At 40.7% G+C, this 16,891-nt stretch overlaps 1 protein-coding gene, 1 long non-coding RNA gene and 1 other non-coding gene across 8 annotated transcripts in view; 1 reads left to right on the forward strand and 2 right to left on the reverse strand.

The window, feature by feature from the left end:
• LOC107275178 overlaps positions 1-3,763 on the forward strand; it is a 5,828-nt gene extending 2,065 nt beyond the window's left edge. Inside the window, exons 2-7 of one of the 4 annotated variants that reach the window (XR_003058125.1) lie at positions 1,204-1,328; positions 1,980-2,258; positions 2,421-2,593; positions 2,730-2,887; positions 3,000-3,187; positions 3,570-3,763. This is a non-coding gene — a transcript (uncharacterized LOC107275178). Of the gene's footprint in view, positions 1-1,203; positions 1,329-1,979; positions 2,259-2,420; positions 2,594-2,729; positions 2,888-2,999 lie in introns of all 4 variants that reach the window. The other 3 variants (XR_003058123.1, XR_003058124.1, XR_003058126.1) reach the window with 3 other exon arrangements.
• Positions 3,764-6,313: 2,550 nt separating this feature from the next.
• LOC107275160 lies at positions 6,314-11,482 on the reverse strand. The gene is made up of 7 exons (XR_001539634.2): positions 11,339-11,482; positions 10,844-11,027; positions 9,949-10,769; positions 9,699-9,810; positions 8,847-9,084; positions 8,241-8,724; positions 6,314-8,165 (listed from the first exon to the last, which is right to left on the reverse strand). It is a non-coding gene; the product is annotated as an uncharacterized LOC107275160 (long non-coding RNA).
• A 1,588-nt stretch (positions 11,483-13,070) lies between these two features.
• Positions 13,071-16,891, reverse strand: part of LOC107275158 (segmentation polarity homeobox protein engrailed) — a 29,377-nt gene continuing 25,556 nt past the window's right edge. The window contains exons 2-3 of one of the 3 annotated variants that reach the window (XM_015755004.2): positions 16,262-16,267; positions 13,071-14,107 (exon numbers count right to left, since the gene is read on the reverse strand). In XM_015755004.2, coding sequence (XP_015610490.1) covers positions 13,731-14,107; positions 16,262-16,267 — 383 coding nt within the window. In that variant the 3' untranslated portion in view covers positions 13,071-13,730. The remainder of the gene's footprint in view (positions 14,108-16,261; positions 16,268-16,891) is intronic. The other 2 variants (XM_015755005.2, XM_025079745.1) reach the window with 2 other exon arrangements.

The raw sequence follows: 16,891 nt of genomic DNA on the forward strand, positions 1-16,891 counted from the left end.
CCCCCCCTCCCTCTTATCTTACCGAACGAAGGGAACCGCGAAGCCAGAATTTTCTATCCCTGTAATATACCTACCCCTGTTCTCGCTCCTCTACTACTACCCCCTTGTGAACATTTTTTTTCATCTTCTCCTTTATACACCTACCAAACTCTTCGTATAAATCGGCCTCGAAAACTCTCTTCGGTATTATAACTATACTGGAGTATCACATTACCTAGTCTTGTATAGGGGTGAGATTGAGGGTGTCCTTGTGGAAAGACGGAGAATGGGCCTTGTCAAGGGTGTAACACGGTATGCGTCAAGTGTCGTCGTGCTGGATGCGCACGTGCGCTTATATACCTATATACATTCGTGTATATTTGGATAGGCCTATGTTAAACTGTTACAAATAGAGAGCTGAGTGGGAATTTATTTTTTTAAGGGTTTGTTTTCGTTAAACGAGAAATATGCCTGTCACTACGACGATGAATAGGCTCTGTATGGGTACTTCACAATGATGTGATATATGAAATTTTATGAAAAATTTTTTTTTCAAAATTTCAAAATTTTCAAAATCGGGCTTGTTAAATTTCGTGTAGAATGGTATATATCCGTATTTCTAAAAAAAAACGTTTTCGTAAGCCGTGCGTTAACGTGAAACTCACGAGTGCCGTACAGCAAGGGTGGCGGCGGGGGGGGGAGAAGAAAGTGGCCATTCGAGTGAAACAGAAGGCCGTAAAGTCAGAGGGAATAAAAAGAAAATGTGAGAAGAGATTAGTAGCGCTTACAAAATCGCGCGGATGTATACGCTGCGTGAGCGAATGTCCGGAATTTGTGAGAGGGTGGCCGACTGTAGCAGAGAGCAGCAGACCCCCCCTGTAAAATCCCTAGGGAAGAAGCCAGGGAGGACACGGGACTCCGGTATGTTTATTTAACTCGAAGTAATTTGATCAAAAATTTAATCAAGTCGGATTTTTGAGCGTCGCGACGATCCGGGACGAATCGGTTACACGCAGAGGGGGTGGCAATAAAATTCAAAAGAATTTTTCTTCACTTATTTAACCTTTCGAAACATCATCCCCTATTTTTCTTAACGCATCCCCAAACGATGCGTCACTCGTCCTCGGACACGTGACCACCCTTAAAATAAGGATTACACCCTTTTTTGATATTTCGCTCAATTTAAAATTTCAACCCTTATACTAAATTGTAATTTTTTTTCAGCCACCATCCTCTAACAATACCAAAAATGAAAAAAGTATTCAAACCGGAAGTCCATGGCTCGGAGAACGAGTCCAAGGATTTAACCCCGGGCAGTTGACCTCAAGACTCCCGCGGCCAAGGCTTTGGTAATTAATCTTAGAGATCCTTTAATTAATCGTAAAACTAATGGCCCCGTAGGATAAGGTCCTGCAGGATGGGGATCTCAGCCAGTCGCGAGCGTCTTTTACTGGGCCTTAAGGCGGCTGTCTGGCTGGTTTAGCTATATGTATTGTGTGACGTCACAAGCGAGGAAACGTATTTTCCGTTATTCTCCTTCATTTCTAAATGATTTAGCAAAATCTTTTATGAGCCCGCTTCGTTATGCGATACGGCTGGCGGCTTTTCTCAATTTATCACCAAAATTCACAGATATATAATTGCAATCTTCAATGAAAATCGCACGTTTTATTTTTAATTATCTCGAGCTTTAAAAATTGCACTTTTGAATGTAAATATCAGTGCTTAGCTACCAGTAATTATAACAAAGAAGATTTTTAGAGCGGAAATGAAAAATGATGGAATTCTCTTTACTATAAAAGCAACGTGATAAGAAAAGTAATGCAGTCGAAGTACTGAACGCGCACAATATAATAAAAAAAAAATTTTTCGAAAATTTTGTGAGGTGTCTGGCACCCTTTGCGAAGGAACCACCAAATATTACAGCCATGACGCCCCTGTCAGAGCTTCGTACTTTCGCCACCAGTCAACGCTCGAGTCAACACCGAAACTTTTTCCAGCCAGATAGCAGCCTTAAACTCCAGGACTGGTTGGGTGAGCGAAGGAGGGGCAAGACGCTGGATATACCAAGGGCAATATAACGGGTGGCATCATTTACCCCTCGCCTCTCTCCCCCAGTCCCCCCTAAGAACCATAATGAGGCTAATAGACACGTACAGCTCGTAAAAAGTATTCGTCGAGTTTTTAAAGTTAAGTGCCACACCCCCTCTGCCCCTCCATCGTCATAAGCCCGACGCTGCTGCCACCTACAACAATTTTGTTATACAGTCTTCATCCAGGTTTGTGTATGAGATATTGAATTTTTGAAAAAAAATTTAAAGATTCGAATTATTCTTTATGAAAAATTTATATTTTTATGCCCAGTGAACTTTGAACTTATTGGAAAAAATAAATGGATCTAAAGCAATGAACTTGATGGTTACTCCGTATCTGTGTTACAGGACGAATGGTCGAGACTTTACATCTCATTGAAAATGCACCCTTAAACGATGAAATACAAGTCATCCACTTCATCGTCTGATTCAATTCATCGCTGCGGTTATTTAATCAAACATCTCCCGTCTGGTGTTGTGTGTGAGAAGGGTGCGACCCTCCGACATCCCTTATACAGTAGGTAGGAGAATCTATAAACGCAAAGGCTCACCAGAATCCTCGGGAATGGCCATTTGGCCAACCCCTATAGAGAATCGCATAACGCACCCCCGTGATAACGCCAAGTGATCACGATACAACAACACTTACTTTTCCAGCCATTTGTCGGGTTTTGAGGGCCACCCTAAGGGATCTTCCGACACCGTAACAATATGCTGTGCCGCAGGGGTGGAAAATGGATTTGACAAATCGTTAATTGACGCAACAACCGACCGCGAGGGTAGTTCTGGAATTTTAAGATACGAACCGAAAATTGGTATTGTTTTTTTCTTTTTACTTGAAAAGTCACTAGAATTTCCCTAGTGCCAATATGTCACTAGAATTTCTCAGTATCCATGCGTATGACACCATTTTATTTTTGGTTCCAGTGTCTCTTTGAAGCGGACCCACTTTTTAAGGCACTGCCGACAGATCTACGGGCTGCCATTGACGCGAGGCGAAGACAGGTTAAAGCGTTATGGTTGTTCTTGGCGAAAGATTGGATTTATGCGTTTTTAAATGAGGCCAGAACGGACAGAGAAAAAAAGACCCATTAGGCATCACGATGAAAACCATAGTGAGAACACGATTCTATACTTGGGATTTATGGGGATTATTAGTATCCCATAGAGACAGAGGAATCTATGGGATTCAATTTATAGTTCTGTACTTAAATATATATATATATATATATAAACACAGGATAGATTATAGAAAAGAGATAAACGTGAGTGACGTCACGACCTGAAGATCTTGCAGATCCAATTGGATTGTTCGATTGGATTAATTCGAACAATTAATATAAATATAATCCTATAACCCCGTGCTTCATGGGTTTTCTAATCCTAGGTTGTTGTACCGTTATTAGTATATATTATACATTCTGTGTACCAGTACTACCACTGGTTTTACAACTACTAGTCTAACTCTAGTCTCATAGTATTCTAACTTTTTTCTAGGGACATTTGAAACGACTCAATTCGCCCTTTGTACCACTGCCGCTCTATGGAATTCCAGGTGCAGCTCATCGATCATCATTGGTTGCTGAGTAGCAGTTCTTTACGTATAATATAATGGCAGACACGATCGTCATCCAGTATTATACATAAAGAAGATATACAGGGTTAGTCAGTAGAAACGCACCAGCAGAAGTTGGCCGCAAGTGGCCGACACGGCAGTGTGGCCTCTTCAAAAAATGACATGTGACTGTGACCGATTCCCATAAGCGCAAACTGACAGTTCGCATAGCAATAAGGTTATTGAAATATCAATAGTTAGGTTACTGAGATAATTAATTAATATTGTAATGACAAAATGTAATATCAGTTAAGATTTACTTTCACAACAGATTTTTTTGCTCTATTTTTTTGCTATAAAAACATTTCAATTAATTGATTTTTAAATTAATTGCAGCATTGTATTGCAGAATTGCAGTTCTAATTATTACTTGGAAATATCAAAATTGTGAACATTTTAAGCTTTACATTGTTTTAATTGCAATCTGTTGTGAAAATAAATCTTAATTGATATTACATTTTGTCATTACAATATTAATTAATTATTTTAGTAACCTAATTATTGATATTTCAATAACCTTATTGCTATGCGAACTGTCAGTTTGCGCTTATGGGAATCGGTCACAGTCACATGTCATTTTTTGAAGAGGCCACACTGCCGTGTCGGCCACTTGCGGCCAACTTCTGCTGGTGCGTTTCTACTGACTAACCCTGTATATCTTCTTTATGTATAATACTGGATGACGATCGTGTCTGCCATTATATTATACGTAAAGAACTGCTACTCAGCAACCAATGATGATCGATGAGCTGCACCTGGAATTCCATAGAGCGGCAGTGGTACAAAGGGCGAATTGAGTGGACAAGTACACAGAATGAAATATCACAAGTGAGTTGGTCACATTGAAAATCCCTAAACGAAGTCAATAGCTTGGTAAAGTCGACTAGAGCTGGACAAAAATATCCCTAGAATATTTAAAAATCTATTCCAGCCCACGTGATTAGTCGCATCGAATTATCCGACCGAGTAAAAACTAAATTGTAGGGTGAACAATTTTTTTATGGGGGAAAAAAACTTGCGCAATATACGTATGAGGTGGTTTTAAAAAAAAGTCCCTATTTGATTACACGCTCATTTTAATCAGTACGTTTACATTAAATTACCACATAAAAGTTCTATATAGAGTGTCTTTCATTTTCCCATAGATATTCCACCTACCTGCATCCCTGTATATATAAATGGCGAACGGGTAACGGCATTGCGGAGCAGCAAAGTGTAAGTTATGGTTTATGGGTCCAGCATGAGATGATCTATCGCTATGGTTGTCGGGGCGCGATAATGCGGCATGGCCGCTGCGAAATGTAACCCCATTACCGTAGTGCCCGATGCCGGGACACGATCTCAAATACTACTCTAACCCCATGACATTAGCCAGCTTATCTCCGGAGAAGCAGTCGCTCGTTCTCTTATCATTAATCAGCGAAAAATCACTCGAGTCCCAAAACTTAAAAGTTTCAGGGACTCGTTACGCGACCCCTCCCCATAGAACCCCATGCTAAATTTCCCCCAATAAAAAAAAAATTCCCATGACTCAAAATGTAGGAAAAAAAATGTTTACATTAAAAAAAAAGAAGAAACAGCATTAAAATGGCCGCCACAAAATTTCCAAAAAAACCTAAGTACCATTGTTACCAACCTCATTTTACAGGACTACACATATATATACACACACTAGGTACAAGAATCAAGTAAAAACCCATAACAGCTCGTATTGCCCTTCGTAATCAAAGACTACGACTTGCTGCAGCCAGAGTTCTTGTTGCTGCACCAAAGTGTCGTCCATTTTCCCCCCGCACGACACCCGAACGCTTTTATTACCCGTAATCGGTACACAAGGCATTCGGCTGCGATAACGCGGTGTCTTTAAAGAAATACCAATCCGTTTCTTTTTACAGACTTTTATGTCTTTTACATTTTTTTCTTAACCCCACCTTCATTCCCCCACTTACCTTTTCGTACTCTCGACTGACCCAGGACGTTACACCCGATTGGTAGATACAAGTAGAGGTTTGTGATCAGCAATAAAAAAAAATAATTTGTATGCTTAAAAAATAATTCAAAAATAATTTCATTTATTTTCAATTATGAAAAATTATTTTTTTTTATCATTAAAAATCAATTCCTTCTCTCGCACTTCGCGTTAAGCAGTCTTTCGACTTTTCGCGTGTTCAAATATCTAATTAGGTATTTAGTAACAGACCCGGTATAATGGCAAGAGATGGGTGTAGTGAACGCGTCAGCGGAATGGGACCACCCAACTGGGCCCCGTGCCATGGCACGCATAGGATGGATGCAACGCGGAGAATCTCTCGGGATCTGTAAGGCCCAAAGAAGTGCTTCCATCTTTATAACTAAGTATTTATGTGTGTATACCTATGTAAGATATGCTCCCTAGTAAATACCGGTATACATTTTTCAAAGATTAACAATAATCTACTACTATAATTATTGCGTATTGCCCTTCTAACGATGCAGGTAGAAATCATTAATTCGATTAATGACAGTAAGGACCACGTGGCCTTCCCTTAACGTATATTCTGGTATACACCTACTGTCCATATAGTACCTCGTATCTTTGTGTATATATATATATACAAATATATAAAGGATATGCGAGTCCATCATGAATAAGACATTATTGTGCATGTAGTGACGTCACGGTCTACATGAATTCTGCGTGCTTTTACGACTTAACGACGGTCGGCCATGACGCCAAAGACGGACACTTTCGGGGCCTTAGGAACGCCTTGTGGATGCGCCGCGGATAATTAAACGTAAAATCGACGTTATAAATTTATATGGGGTGGCGATCAAACGCGGCGCGGGATCATTAAAGGGATTTAAGTGATTCGATGAATTTTTATAGCGACAGTATATGTGTGTATATAGATCTGTATACCGAGTGATTAATATGGTTCGTTTTAGTTGGTACAATTTTTTTTTATTTTTCATGGCCGGAAGCTGCTCGAAAAAATATCTCAGATGCATCTGTCGAATTTGTATGTGTCGATACTCGAATTGAACATTTTATTGGATAATCAATATAAGTATCTTAAACGTGTACAGAACTGGTTCTATTAAGATTTAATATATATATATATACATATAAAGTCAATTACTTTGGTTATAAATACCGTTTATGCTAATACCCGTAACATGATTGGCTAATATTATGTAGCCATACTTGTTGCCGATTAAATCTTGGATAAACGTGTAATGTAAGGAGTTACGGGTTGTGATTCTGTGAGATAACGCGAGAAGTAGCAAAAGGAAGATGATCTGTTCGATGAACTGTCAACCGACCCACGTGTTCGGTCGAGCCTGACGGAGATAATTTCTAGGATTCTGAGAACGAAGATGATTTTCAAAGTTCATTTATGACATACTGTAACGGCGAGAGGATTTGGAAAAATTTTTAAAAATTGAATTTGGGTTTTTTTTCACCTATAGAATCAGCCGTTTTTACGAATCTACTCGAGGGAATTTTTTCTGGAACGTGATCACATATCCAACGTCACACATGATCCTTGGACGGTAACGAGCGTGCGTGGGACTTGGACATTGGTTCAGGATGTTCCGGGTACTTGGAACGATAAGAAAACACCCACAAAGTCTTTGGAAGGGGTATACATGTGGTTCGAGTTATGAAGTCATTGAAGGTGGATGTGTGAATTTTTTTATTTTTTTGATAACGTATGCTCTCTTTTGATAAGGGATATAGGGTGAAGGTATATAGGAGAAATCGAAACCTTTATTAGTCTAGAGCTGGGTAAAGGTGGCTCTGTGATAGATGCGAACGAAGAACGGCGACATGGGTGGGCTCCCACGTGACGTGACGTACTAGCCACCCTGAAGACATTGGTTCAATGAGATATCGGTATGGATATATCGATGATAAAGAAAATTGTTTTTGAAAAATTTTGGACTTTTCATTTTGGATGACTGTTGATATTTTAGGTATCTTAGGGAGTTCAGAAAGGGTGATTGAGGGAGAGGTTGAAGCGTGGGGCTGGTGAGTCTTGTTTCGAAGGGGAAGATTTCTGATAAGGGTATTTTGCTGGATTTTTATTGGCTGATTGAAATTCCCAAAATGGGCCTTATTTTGGATACAGAGAGCTTTCGTGAAATTATAATGATCAGAAGAGAGTGCAGGTTAAGTACACGTGTTAGCAACTACTTAAGAGAAGAACCGATTAGGGCCCTAAGGCCCTGGCGTCGAAGGGTCTGGGACCACTCGGTATAACAGAGTAGGTATCACCTTCTATTCCCGGAATGATCTTAGAAGAAGTCTGGTCCTATTCACCGTGCGTTCTTTTTTGGGTAGAATAAGGTAAAGGGGTCTGTGTCCTTTTATTAGGGCCCGCTCGCGGGGCCCTATCCGATCATTATTCACCTACGTGGAATTCGGTCAACCGGATTCACGCAACAGGGATATTTTTCAGTTTTCTCCAGTTGGTAGTACCGATACTAAGTTGTAACTAGAAACAGGATCGGGTATTCTGAATAAGGCCCAAAAAAAGGTCCATTTTATATTATACCGGAAGTATAGTCACCCCAGTAATAAATCCGTGGAATCCTTTCCTGTCGTTCATCCAATCGAGTACCCTAGGGACAGTGTCTATTGAGCCCTATGACCCAAAGAAATAGTTTGGGAATCATGACAGGCCCCGACATGGTCAGTTAAACAATCAGTCGTTCGATTAAATTTAGTGTGTCCAAGGGTATTTTCTTGGTGGGTGGTGTAGGCAGAGGCCACCCGTAAACCAGGTGGCAGGAAAGAATATGTGAACATAGTTACAGCATACTGGGCCTTACCAGGCCCCTGATTTTGTCACATCATTATCGTAACGTATCGTCAGCCTACGTCGGGTCCGATGACACTCAACGTGAGATTCTAATGGTCACCATATCATTAAGAAGTCGCTGTTCGATCAGTGTTATGGTACCTTCTACATGTAACGGTCCCAATAATTCTCGACTCCTTTGGGACTTACGATAGGAGAACATGTTTAAAGAACCTCAAGCAACGTTATACGGCTAAAAAGAAAGTTAAAGAAAAATTATTACCCTTATTTATAACTATGTCTCTCTATAAGGCCCATATTATAGGCATCATGAGCATTCGGGGACTAGTGCATGCATTCACCGTACACACTTACCATATACCTTATAACGTTCCTACGAATAAATAGAAAAAAGATTTTTATCGCTGCCTCTTCATAATACCAATTCTCCAATAGGTGTAAAGTACAGTTGGTTTTTATTGCTTGTCCATACTTATTATTTTCTCTTCATGCCCATTATTATGGGCCCATTAGTTAGACACGAGAAGCTCCTATTCAACTACGAAGATCTACCATCTCTTCACGATGCATCTTGAAATCGAGAAAATGGAATCTGAAAAATGTTAAAAAATAATTTTTAACTTCAAGTCTGAAGTCTATTCTACGTGTAACAAAAATAGAAATCCAGTCTTCATCGACTCAGGGAATATTAAAGAGAAAAAAGAGCAAAAAAGAAAAGTAAGATCCAACGTATGGGTGGGTCGTCGCTTTAATTAGTTCGAACCGGCGTATCGAGCAGCGACAATCGATAGAATTAATTATGTCGCAGATAAGCCACCCCCTTCGTGCACTGCTACCCCTGCCCACTTTTTTCTCATCTATTTTTAAATACCTCGATTTCTCTTTTTCTTTCTTGTGCTTCCTTCTCCTTTGCTTCTTTCATTTTACTTTTACAAGCCCAACGCGCTCCTCGTATTCGGCTCTGGACCGAATACCAAAATAGCCCATAGGATTTGCATTCGCCATGAATCCAAGAGTCAAGATTATGTAAAGGATAGCAAATACAAAGAGTAACGACATAACCAACGATATTCTTCATTAGCTTATACACTGTATTGACTAATTAGAATTTTGACCCCTTAAACCCATCGCGATTAGTAGTAATATTTTCTTCTATTTTCCCCCTGTACCCGTATCAACTTTTTGTATAAGAAAAAAATTGTTCACCCAAAAATGACTATTATTGTATAATATATCATTCTTCTGGTCCATGAAGTCATTTCCAAAATCCAATATGGTCTGTCATCTCATCTGGGTACACATCAAGGGTATATATTATCTATTAAAAAAAAAGAGGAATTTTTATCTGATAATACAAGGCCCAAGCTTGAGAACCACTGGGCCGTTTACAATTAAGCAATGTAACTGAGTCGGAGACGCGTGGTGCATCGTGTGTGGTCCAGGGTTCGAATCCTACCTCTTTCCTCGGAGGCTGTGACTCCCTCTCCATTACATATCCCCACTGCCATAACCCTTCCCCTACTACAGGCTTCTTTACTCCGTTATGCTTTGCTCTTTCATTTGGACAGAGTGACTCATCCAGCTTCGGATGGATACCATCCCTATGGGAATTCCTCCTAGAGATTGGTGATGCTGGAACTGATCTTAATATGCCTATATATATATGTATATATTAATAAAGTTTAGATTAAAACTGCCACCGGATCAGAAAGACAGGTGCGTCTATTCCCAGGATGCTGAATTTAGTTCTTGTTTCACCATAGACAAACACGTGGATGGAAAATCCAATGGAGAGCTGAAGATGGATAAAGATGCTTGTCAAGAAATAACCCATGTGTGTGTTTAGAGCGACCAACCTGTCCTGAGGCGCGGAACCGTAAAAAACGACATGACACCAAGAAACTAAATACGAAAATCCCATACGAAAAGCCTGTCACATATCGTACCGTGTTAACTTTCGTAATTCTCTCATTTGGCATCACTGATTACAGTTCCCTCTGGATGAATCCATTGGGAACTATTGAATTACGATTTTTGACAAGATCAATTTTAAGGTTATTTTTTGTAAATCTATTGACTAAACTATATGGACAATGACGAATTGCGTCACGCTTTTGTGATCGAATCAAGAGACTCCCGAGACATCGGTGATCTTGAGGTCACGTTTCGTGAGTATTGAGGATAAAAAAAAGGCCATCAAGGTATTTCCTGTACCGTATATAATGTCCGTATGAAAATAGACGTTTTGTTGAAATTCCCACGAAAAATGATTGATCTCTGTAAAAAAATGTAAATGACTGTTATCGAAGTAGAAAATAATGAATAGAAATAAGGAATAAAGAAAATACTACCTTGGATAATTTATTGGTCAATCAAGATGACGCATGGTGGTATAAGGTGACACGTCAGCGTTCGGTACTGATCATTAATTTTAATACCCGTCAGCATCAGATCTTCCAACGGGTTAGCCAGGTTTCCACTTCCATCCTCGTACCTTCTTCTTCTTCCCTTCGTCTCGTATAATCTTCGTACACCCTATAGACATTGCCATTAGCTACCGTAAAAGATCCATTCTCTCAACTGTCAATATCGTCGTCCAGGATCTCTGATCTCTTTAACGCTACCCGACGCAGGTTCGCGTGAGCTAACCTAAATCTAACCTAACATTCGTAGCAAGTATCCGTGGGATACGTAACGCAGTCAAAGGATTCGATGATTCATCCAATGTCAGTGTGGGGATGTTAAATGGACATGTATAATTCTTATGGGCCTTATACATTTCCTTCGTTCCTTACCATATATTATATGGGGCCTGCCTATGGTATACACTTACTGGAATGACGTACCTGGTCGAAGCAAGGAATGCCGAAGATGTCGGTGCTCGGCCAATCATTTGTAAAGATTCTTGGACAAAGAGTAATAATCGCTGTTATGGATCTCGCGAGGGTTTGACCCCTTGAGGCTTCACTGACAGACAGAAGCGCGAGTCTGTCAAGTCCGCGATCGTAATCTGACAGGGACGTATTGGACGGTCATGGCAGGGACCTACATAACCGACTGTACTACTCGCACGATTATTAGTCACTGACTCTTAGGGTTATGCAGAAGGTTTGTTATTTTTTGCTAGATTTCTTTTTCTTTCTCTTTGTTTTTATCTCTTTTCCTTATCGTCAAATAGGGGAACGACATTTTTTGGGACTTGGGTGAAATATTGGGGTTTGCTGAAAAATTTTTTTTATCTATGACTGACTGCTCCTCGTTTTACGGGGCCTTGTCGATCGTCGCGTTGCTTCTTACTTACGAGGGAACGATAACAGGAAAAATGAGGGACTCCGTGCCGTTGTGGGAGTACGTGAACCCTCGTTCGTTGACACGGCCCTTAAGTGAGACATATTGCTGCTTCTGAGGCCTCAATTTGGGCCTTATTTATGGTACAATAGGAAAGCGACTCGGTGAGAATATTAGGATTTTATTTAAGTTCAATTGAGTTTATATATATTTAGGTTAAATAAACAATTATTTTGGAACTTTAAATTGGGACTTACTCTCTTCCGTTCTTTTTGGTCTTTACGAAAGACGGGTAGTCCAGTGACTAACCGTTGATGTAACCTCTCTACACGGAGACATATTACTCTTCCAAGTTGGGCCTTATCGATATCTGATCGCTACCGAGGTCAGACGCCATTTGTTTTTCAGAGACCCAGGGAAACGGAAGCCACTCTCGTGCCTACGGCAAGACTGAACGACCAGTCAACCGACCCCGAGGTGGCCGGCGTCGTTTTTCCTTTTTTTTTTATCGACGTTTGAACGATCGTCGTCCCCGTCGGGCGTTCCTTGTATTTTAATGCCAGCTATTACTTAGGAAGTCGCGCTGACAGCTCGTACCCACCAGTGGCGACCCTTCGATTGTCAAGTCCCCACACATCTGTACAGGCCTTGAAAGGGAGCGTCCCGACGTCATGGATCCTCGTAAAATTCCAAATAAATTTTTGCTTTTTTTCCTCCAAATTATAAAAAAAAAAATTCTACTGCAGTATACTAATTTTAAAAAATTTCTCCTTCATCCCCACCAGGATTTGCAGATCACGATGACTCTGGCATAGTGACGTAGGCGTGGCTCTGGGGTTGATATCAGCGATGGCCACCTTCACGCTGTAAATCAATTGATATCTCGCCCTCTCCCGAGAAGGAGGGTGCTTTATATGGGGGTTGCACGGGGTTCGAGAACAACCGGGATAAGCATGCGCCAAATGCTGTATGCGGATCGACCCGCCCCGACGCTTTTATCTGATCGTCTCGACGCTCCCAGGGCTCTATTCGCACCCCTATAGGGTGCAATACACATACAGTTTCCTATATACATGGTTACCAAGAAATCACGTAATTTTACGCTACGCTCCCCATGCACAGTGAATAATATTTTTATTTCTCCTCTACTCAACAATTCAACAGGTGGTTAATAGACTTTACTTTTTCCTCAAGATTCAACCCTTGCCGCACGTAAGATTGACAATTGGGAATTTTATGGATTCTTCTAGAAGGATTCGTTGGTACGAATAATAATAATAATTCTATAACTTGATACTTGGTAATATTTAATTCAATTTTAAATAATCTTACACGCTTACGAGTCTTCGAGTGTCTTGTGTATTCCGTGTACTGAGTATAAGTGTTCGTACTATGTATAATGGTAAATAAATAACTAAGTTACTTTAAACAGTCTATAGGCGATGTTTACCACTGGGTAGAATTCTAGATTAATATGTACAGATCGTTTTCCGTTATAACATGCTGACTCTATTTACCTCCTATATTTATAAGGTTTTATTGCACGTCGCAATCACGCCTGTCGCTCGCAATGTATTTTACATTTTTTACAATAAATTATTCAGGCCACGTGACTGTTGGGTTCATAAGCGACGGGCGACCATCTTCATCCCACAGTGGGTATAAACAAGCGTACAGGTACGCAGGAAGAGTAGCCGCCGCCATTATCGGAGAGAATCGCGGTTTACAAAATGGCACCTAAGCATCAGCAAGTACATTATAAAACCTCGAGGAACGATCGCAAGTTGACTTTAACGGATAGAAAATTTGCCTCGGTTTAAATAAATGACAGTCGATCGCTGCGTTCAAATGATAATGACTATATGATTCGAGTCGATTTAAAAGTACAGACTACAATTCAGGTTCGATGACGGACGAACACATCGCCATCTTTGAATTATTCTACAGTCGTCATTTGGCCTGGAGCTCGGCGGCCTGCTCCTCTTCTTCCTTGGTCAACGGAACCGTCGAGTGATTGTAAAGGCCCTGCGCCATCAGCTGAAGTGCCAATGGATTCTTCTGTCCGCTTGCTTTCTTGATCTTGGCTCTCTTGTTCTGAAACCAGATCTTGATCTGCGCCTCGTTCAATCCGAGATCGCGTGACAGTTGCTGCCTCCTCCTCTCGGTCAAGTAACGATTCTCGGCAAATTCACGCTTCAGTCTTGCCAGCTGCTCGCCGCTGAACGCCGTCCTGGGCCGTTTCTCCTCGGGAGTTGCGCCAGAAGTGCGACCGTCGTTTGACCTCTTGACCCTTCTCGTTCGAGGACCTGAAAGCACACGGGAAGATTCTACGGTTAGCTAGTATCTGCCAAACTAGCTGCCAGAATGACAGGAGAGACCTGGGTAAAGTTCATAAAAAGAAAGATTGCTGCCACTGAGCGCAAATTCAAATTTAGATAAAACCAAAAATATCGAATAAAGTTAAAAGAAACAAAAAAATTAGCATCAGAGCTCTCAACTAAACCGACCAAAGATTCATGTCCACCTTTTCTGTTTTACTAGTTTAACAAAAAAAAATAATCTCATCTCTCCCCACATCACGTATACCTATACTGCGTCTCTATATAATGTACCGAGAGTAAATCCTCTTTCCCTTGAAACATCCCTGGTTTATCGAGCGATTTCTCAGCCACCCCGTGGCATAGGATACCGAGGTTAGCCAAGGCAGGCACCACTTATGGGCGGCAGCACTGACATCCCTTTATCGTAAATCAAACACATTATTATTGCCAATCCGTAGTTCTATACGTACCGCGTTACTATCTACGTACATACGTCCGTATACCAGAGAATCCTATACATGCGATAACACAAGTTCACATGGCAGTAACGTTTAAACCGAACGCAGCTGCAATGGCGCGTTTGACCGTTTGAAAAATCCCGGCGTGCACCGGTGTCCAATAATAATTCACATAGCGACCGCGGCGGCGCTGCAGTCGGCGAACCGAGGAAAAATACAGAAGAGCACGGACTTTCCTTGTAATTGCGAATAAATCAAATACGTAACGATCTGACGGGAGTCCATATCGTAACGCGATGATCTTAAAGTGGATATAGAGAGTGAGTGACTACAGTGGGAGTGAGTGAAGTTGGCCTATAAATACATACGTATACTACACGATAAACTTGAAAAGGCATAACCTCGCGTACCTAACCGTTCTCGACGTGCGGCGTCGTTATGAAATATTTAAAAATATCGAATCAATACGAAGTCTTGGCTTGTTATCGAACCTACCGTGTTACTATTCACCCTCCTGAGAGCCCTCGACTACGAAACTACCCCTTCCTGGTTAGGAATCAGTCTAATTACTTAGCGAAACAGTCTTCTGCCTCGAGCCTTGGTAACTCGGAACAGTCTCGACAGTCTTGAACCCTCGAGGGAACGACGGAAGTCTTCGGGGAGAAACCAATAATGCTAAGACGTCTTCTCGCGCCAGTGAACATGGCTACCAACCTAACAAACCCACCAGCCCTGGATCCGCATACCGACGTGTGGCCGACGAACCACTAATTCTCATCCTGACTGAGTTAGACGTTAACACTTGCTCTAACGAATTGCCTATCCTTCTTGAAAGCGTTAAGGTATGAGACAGAGAGAGAGAGACAGAGGGATAGCGGGAGAGAACATCCCCCGGTATGTATTTCTCTTTCTTAATTACTCTCCGCAACCCTCTGTGTATTCCTATTAAGAGTTGGCATTGGTATGAGGTCGTCTCTGCTTCTTTTTCTTTCTTCCTTTGCTCAGTCCATATATTGTATGTATATATATATATATATGACATGGATACCTAATGGCATAGGCCAATGATAAATATACGTAGATCGTGATACGATTTTCTTTGATGTTAGCTACTAGTACCGATACTAGTTTGTCTTGTTGTCTGCTATGGTGACTGTTAGTTGCTGCTTTTACTCTATCTGACTTATGAGCGTAACCATTCCATGGATAAACGAGGCTAAAGACTGTCGACACTGTTGGACGTCCTTAACTTTTCTTCTTTGAGTATTTATACAGACCTATAGATATACAGATGTACAAACAGACCTTCCGATAGACTCACAAAGGATTACCACCTTGGGCTTTGATTCCATTCCGATTAGGTATACAAGATTTTTCAAAGTGACGTCATGCTAAGTTAATACAATTTCCGACCGATTAAACGCCAGTGATAAGTATTAATCGTAATTAAGATAGTGGTATGAATCGATGGCATTGAAAGATTCTCCGAGAAAGTGTGCAACGGAGAAAGATGTATATAATTTTACAGTGTATAATAAATAAATAAATAAATTTAAATGAAATGAAATTATTAATAATATAAAATTAAGATTAATTAAGATTTAATTTTTGGATCGTTAAACTCTCACGTTGATGGATGCCATTTTTGCTCTCTAGTTTCTCGTATTCAGTATCGTTCCTGTACCTGATGACTGTTACTTACTTCGTCCTGAGAACAAAAAGAAAAACAGACAAGGATTAAAATCATATCCAGGAGATCATTATGACAATTAAATCAACATCGACAAGCGTAATTGTATATAATTTTAAAAGAAATGAAAAAAAAAAGAAAAGAATTCTGTATACATATATAATAAAGTATCCAGCAAGTTACACGCATGTCTCTCACAGTACTACCAACTGCACGGTTGGTTACGCCACGCGTGGTAACACAAGAAACACAAAGAGAGGAGAAAATGAGGAATTTTGGGACTAATGGCTTTATTGGCCCGACTGAGTCCCATAATAATCCAGTTCTTATATAAAAGGAGCACTGGCTTCTTATTATTCTTTTTCTTTTCCGGTCCTCTATTCCTCTCTCTCTCTCTCTCTCTCTCTCTCTCTCTCTCTCACATACATTGCCGCTTAGTATGTACCACGATCAAATGCGTATCAGCCTTGATGCCGTTTAAGAGAGTTTCGAGACAAGTATCCTTGCTAATTACGTTCTCCAGTGGCGGAAAGAAAAAAAAAGCCAAGTCAGCCCTTATGGAGTTGGGCATCGTTCCGAGACGCGAGAAGCAAAAATTCGAATACATTGGAAATTCAGCGAGTTCAGCTCGAAGCCAGTTTG

Source organism: Cephus cinctus, unplaced genomic scaffold, assembly GCF_000341935.2.
Source record: "Cephus cinctus unplaced genomic scaffold, Ccin1 Ccin1_scaffold0123, whole genome shotgun sequence".
NCBI lineage: Eukaryota > Metazoa > Arthropoda > Insecta > Hymenoptera > Cephidae > Cephus > Cephus cinctus.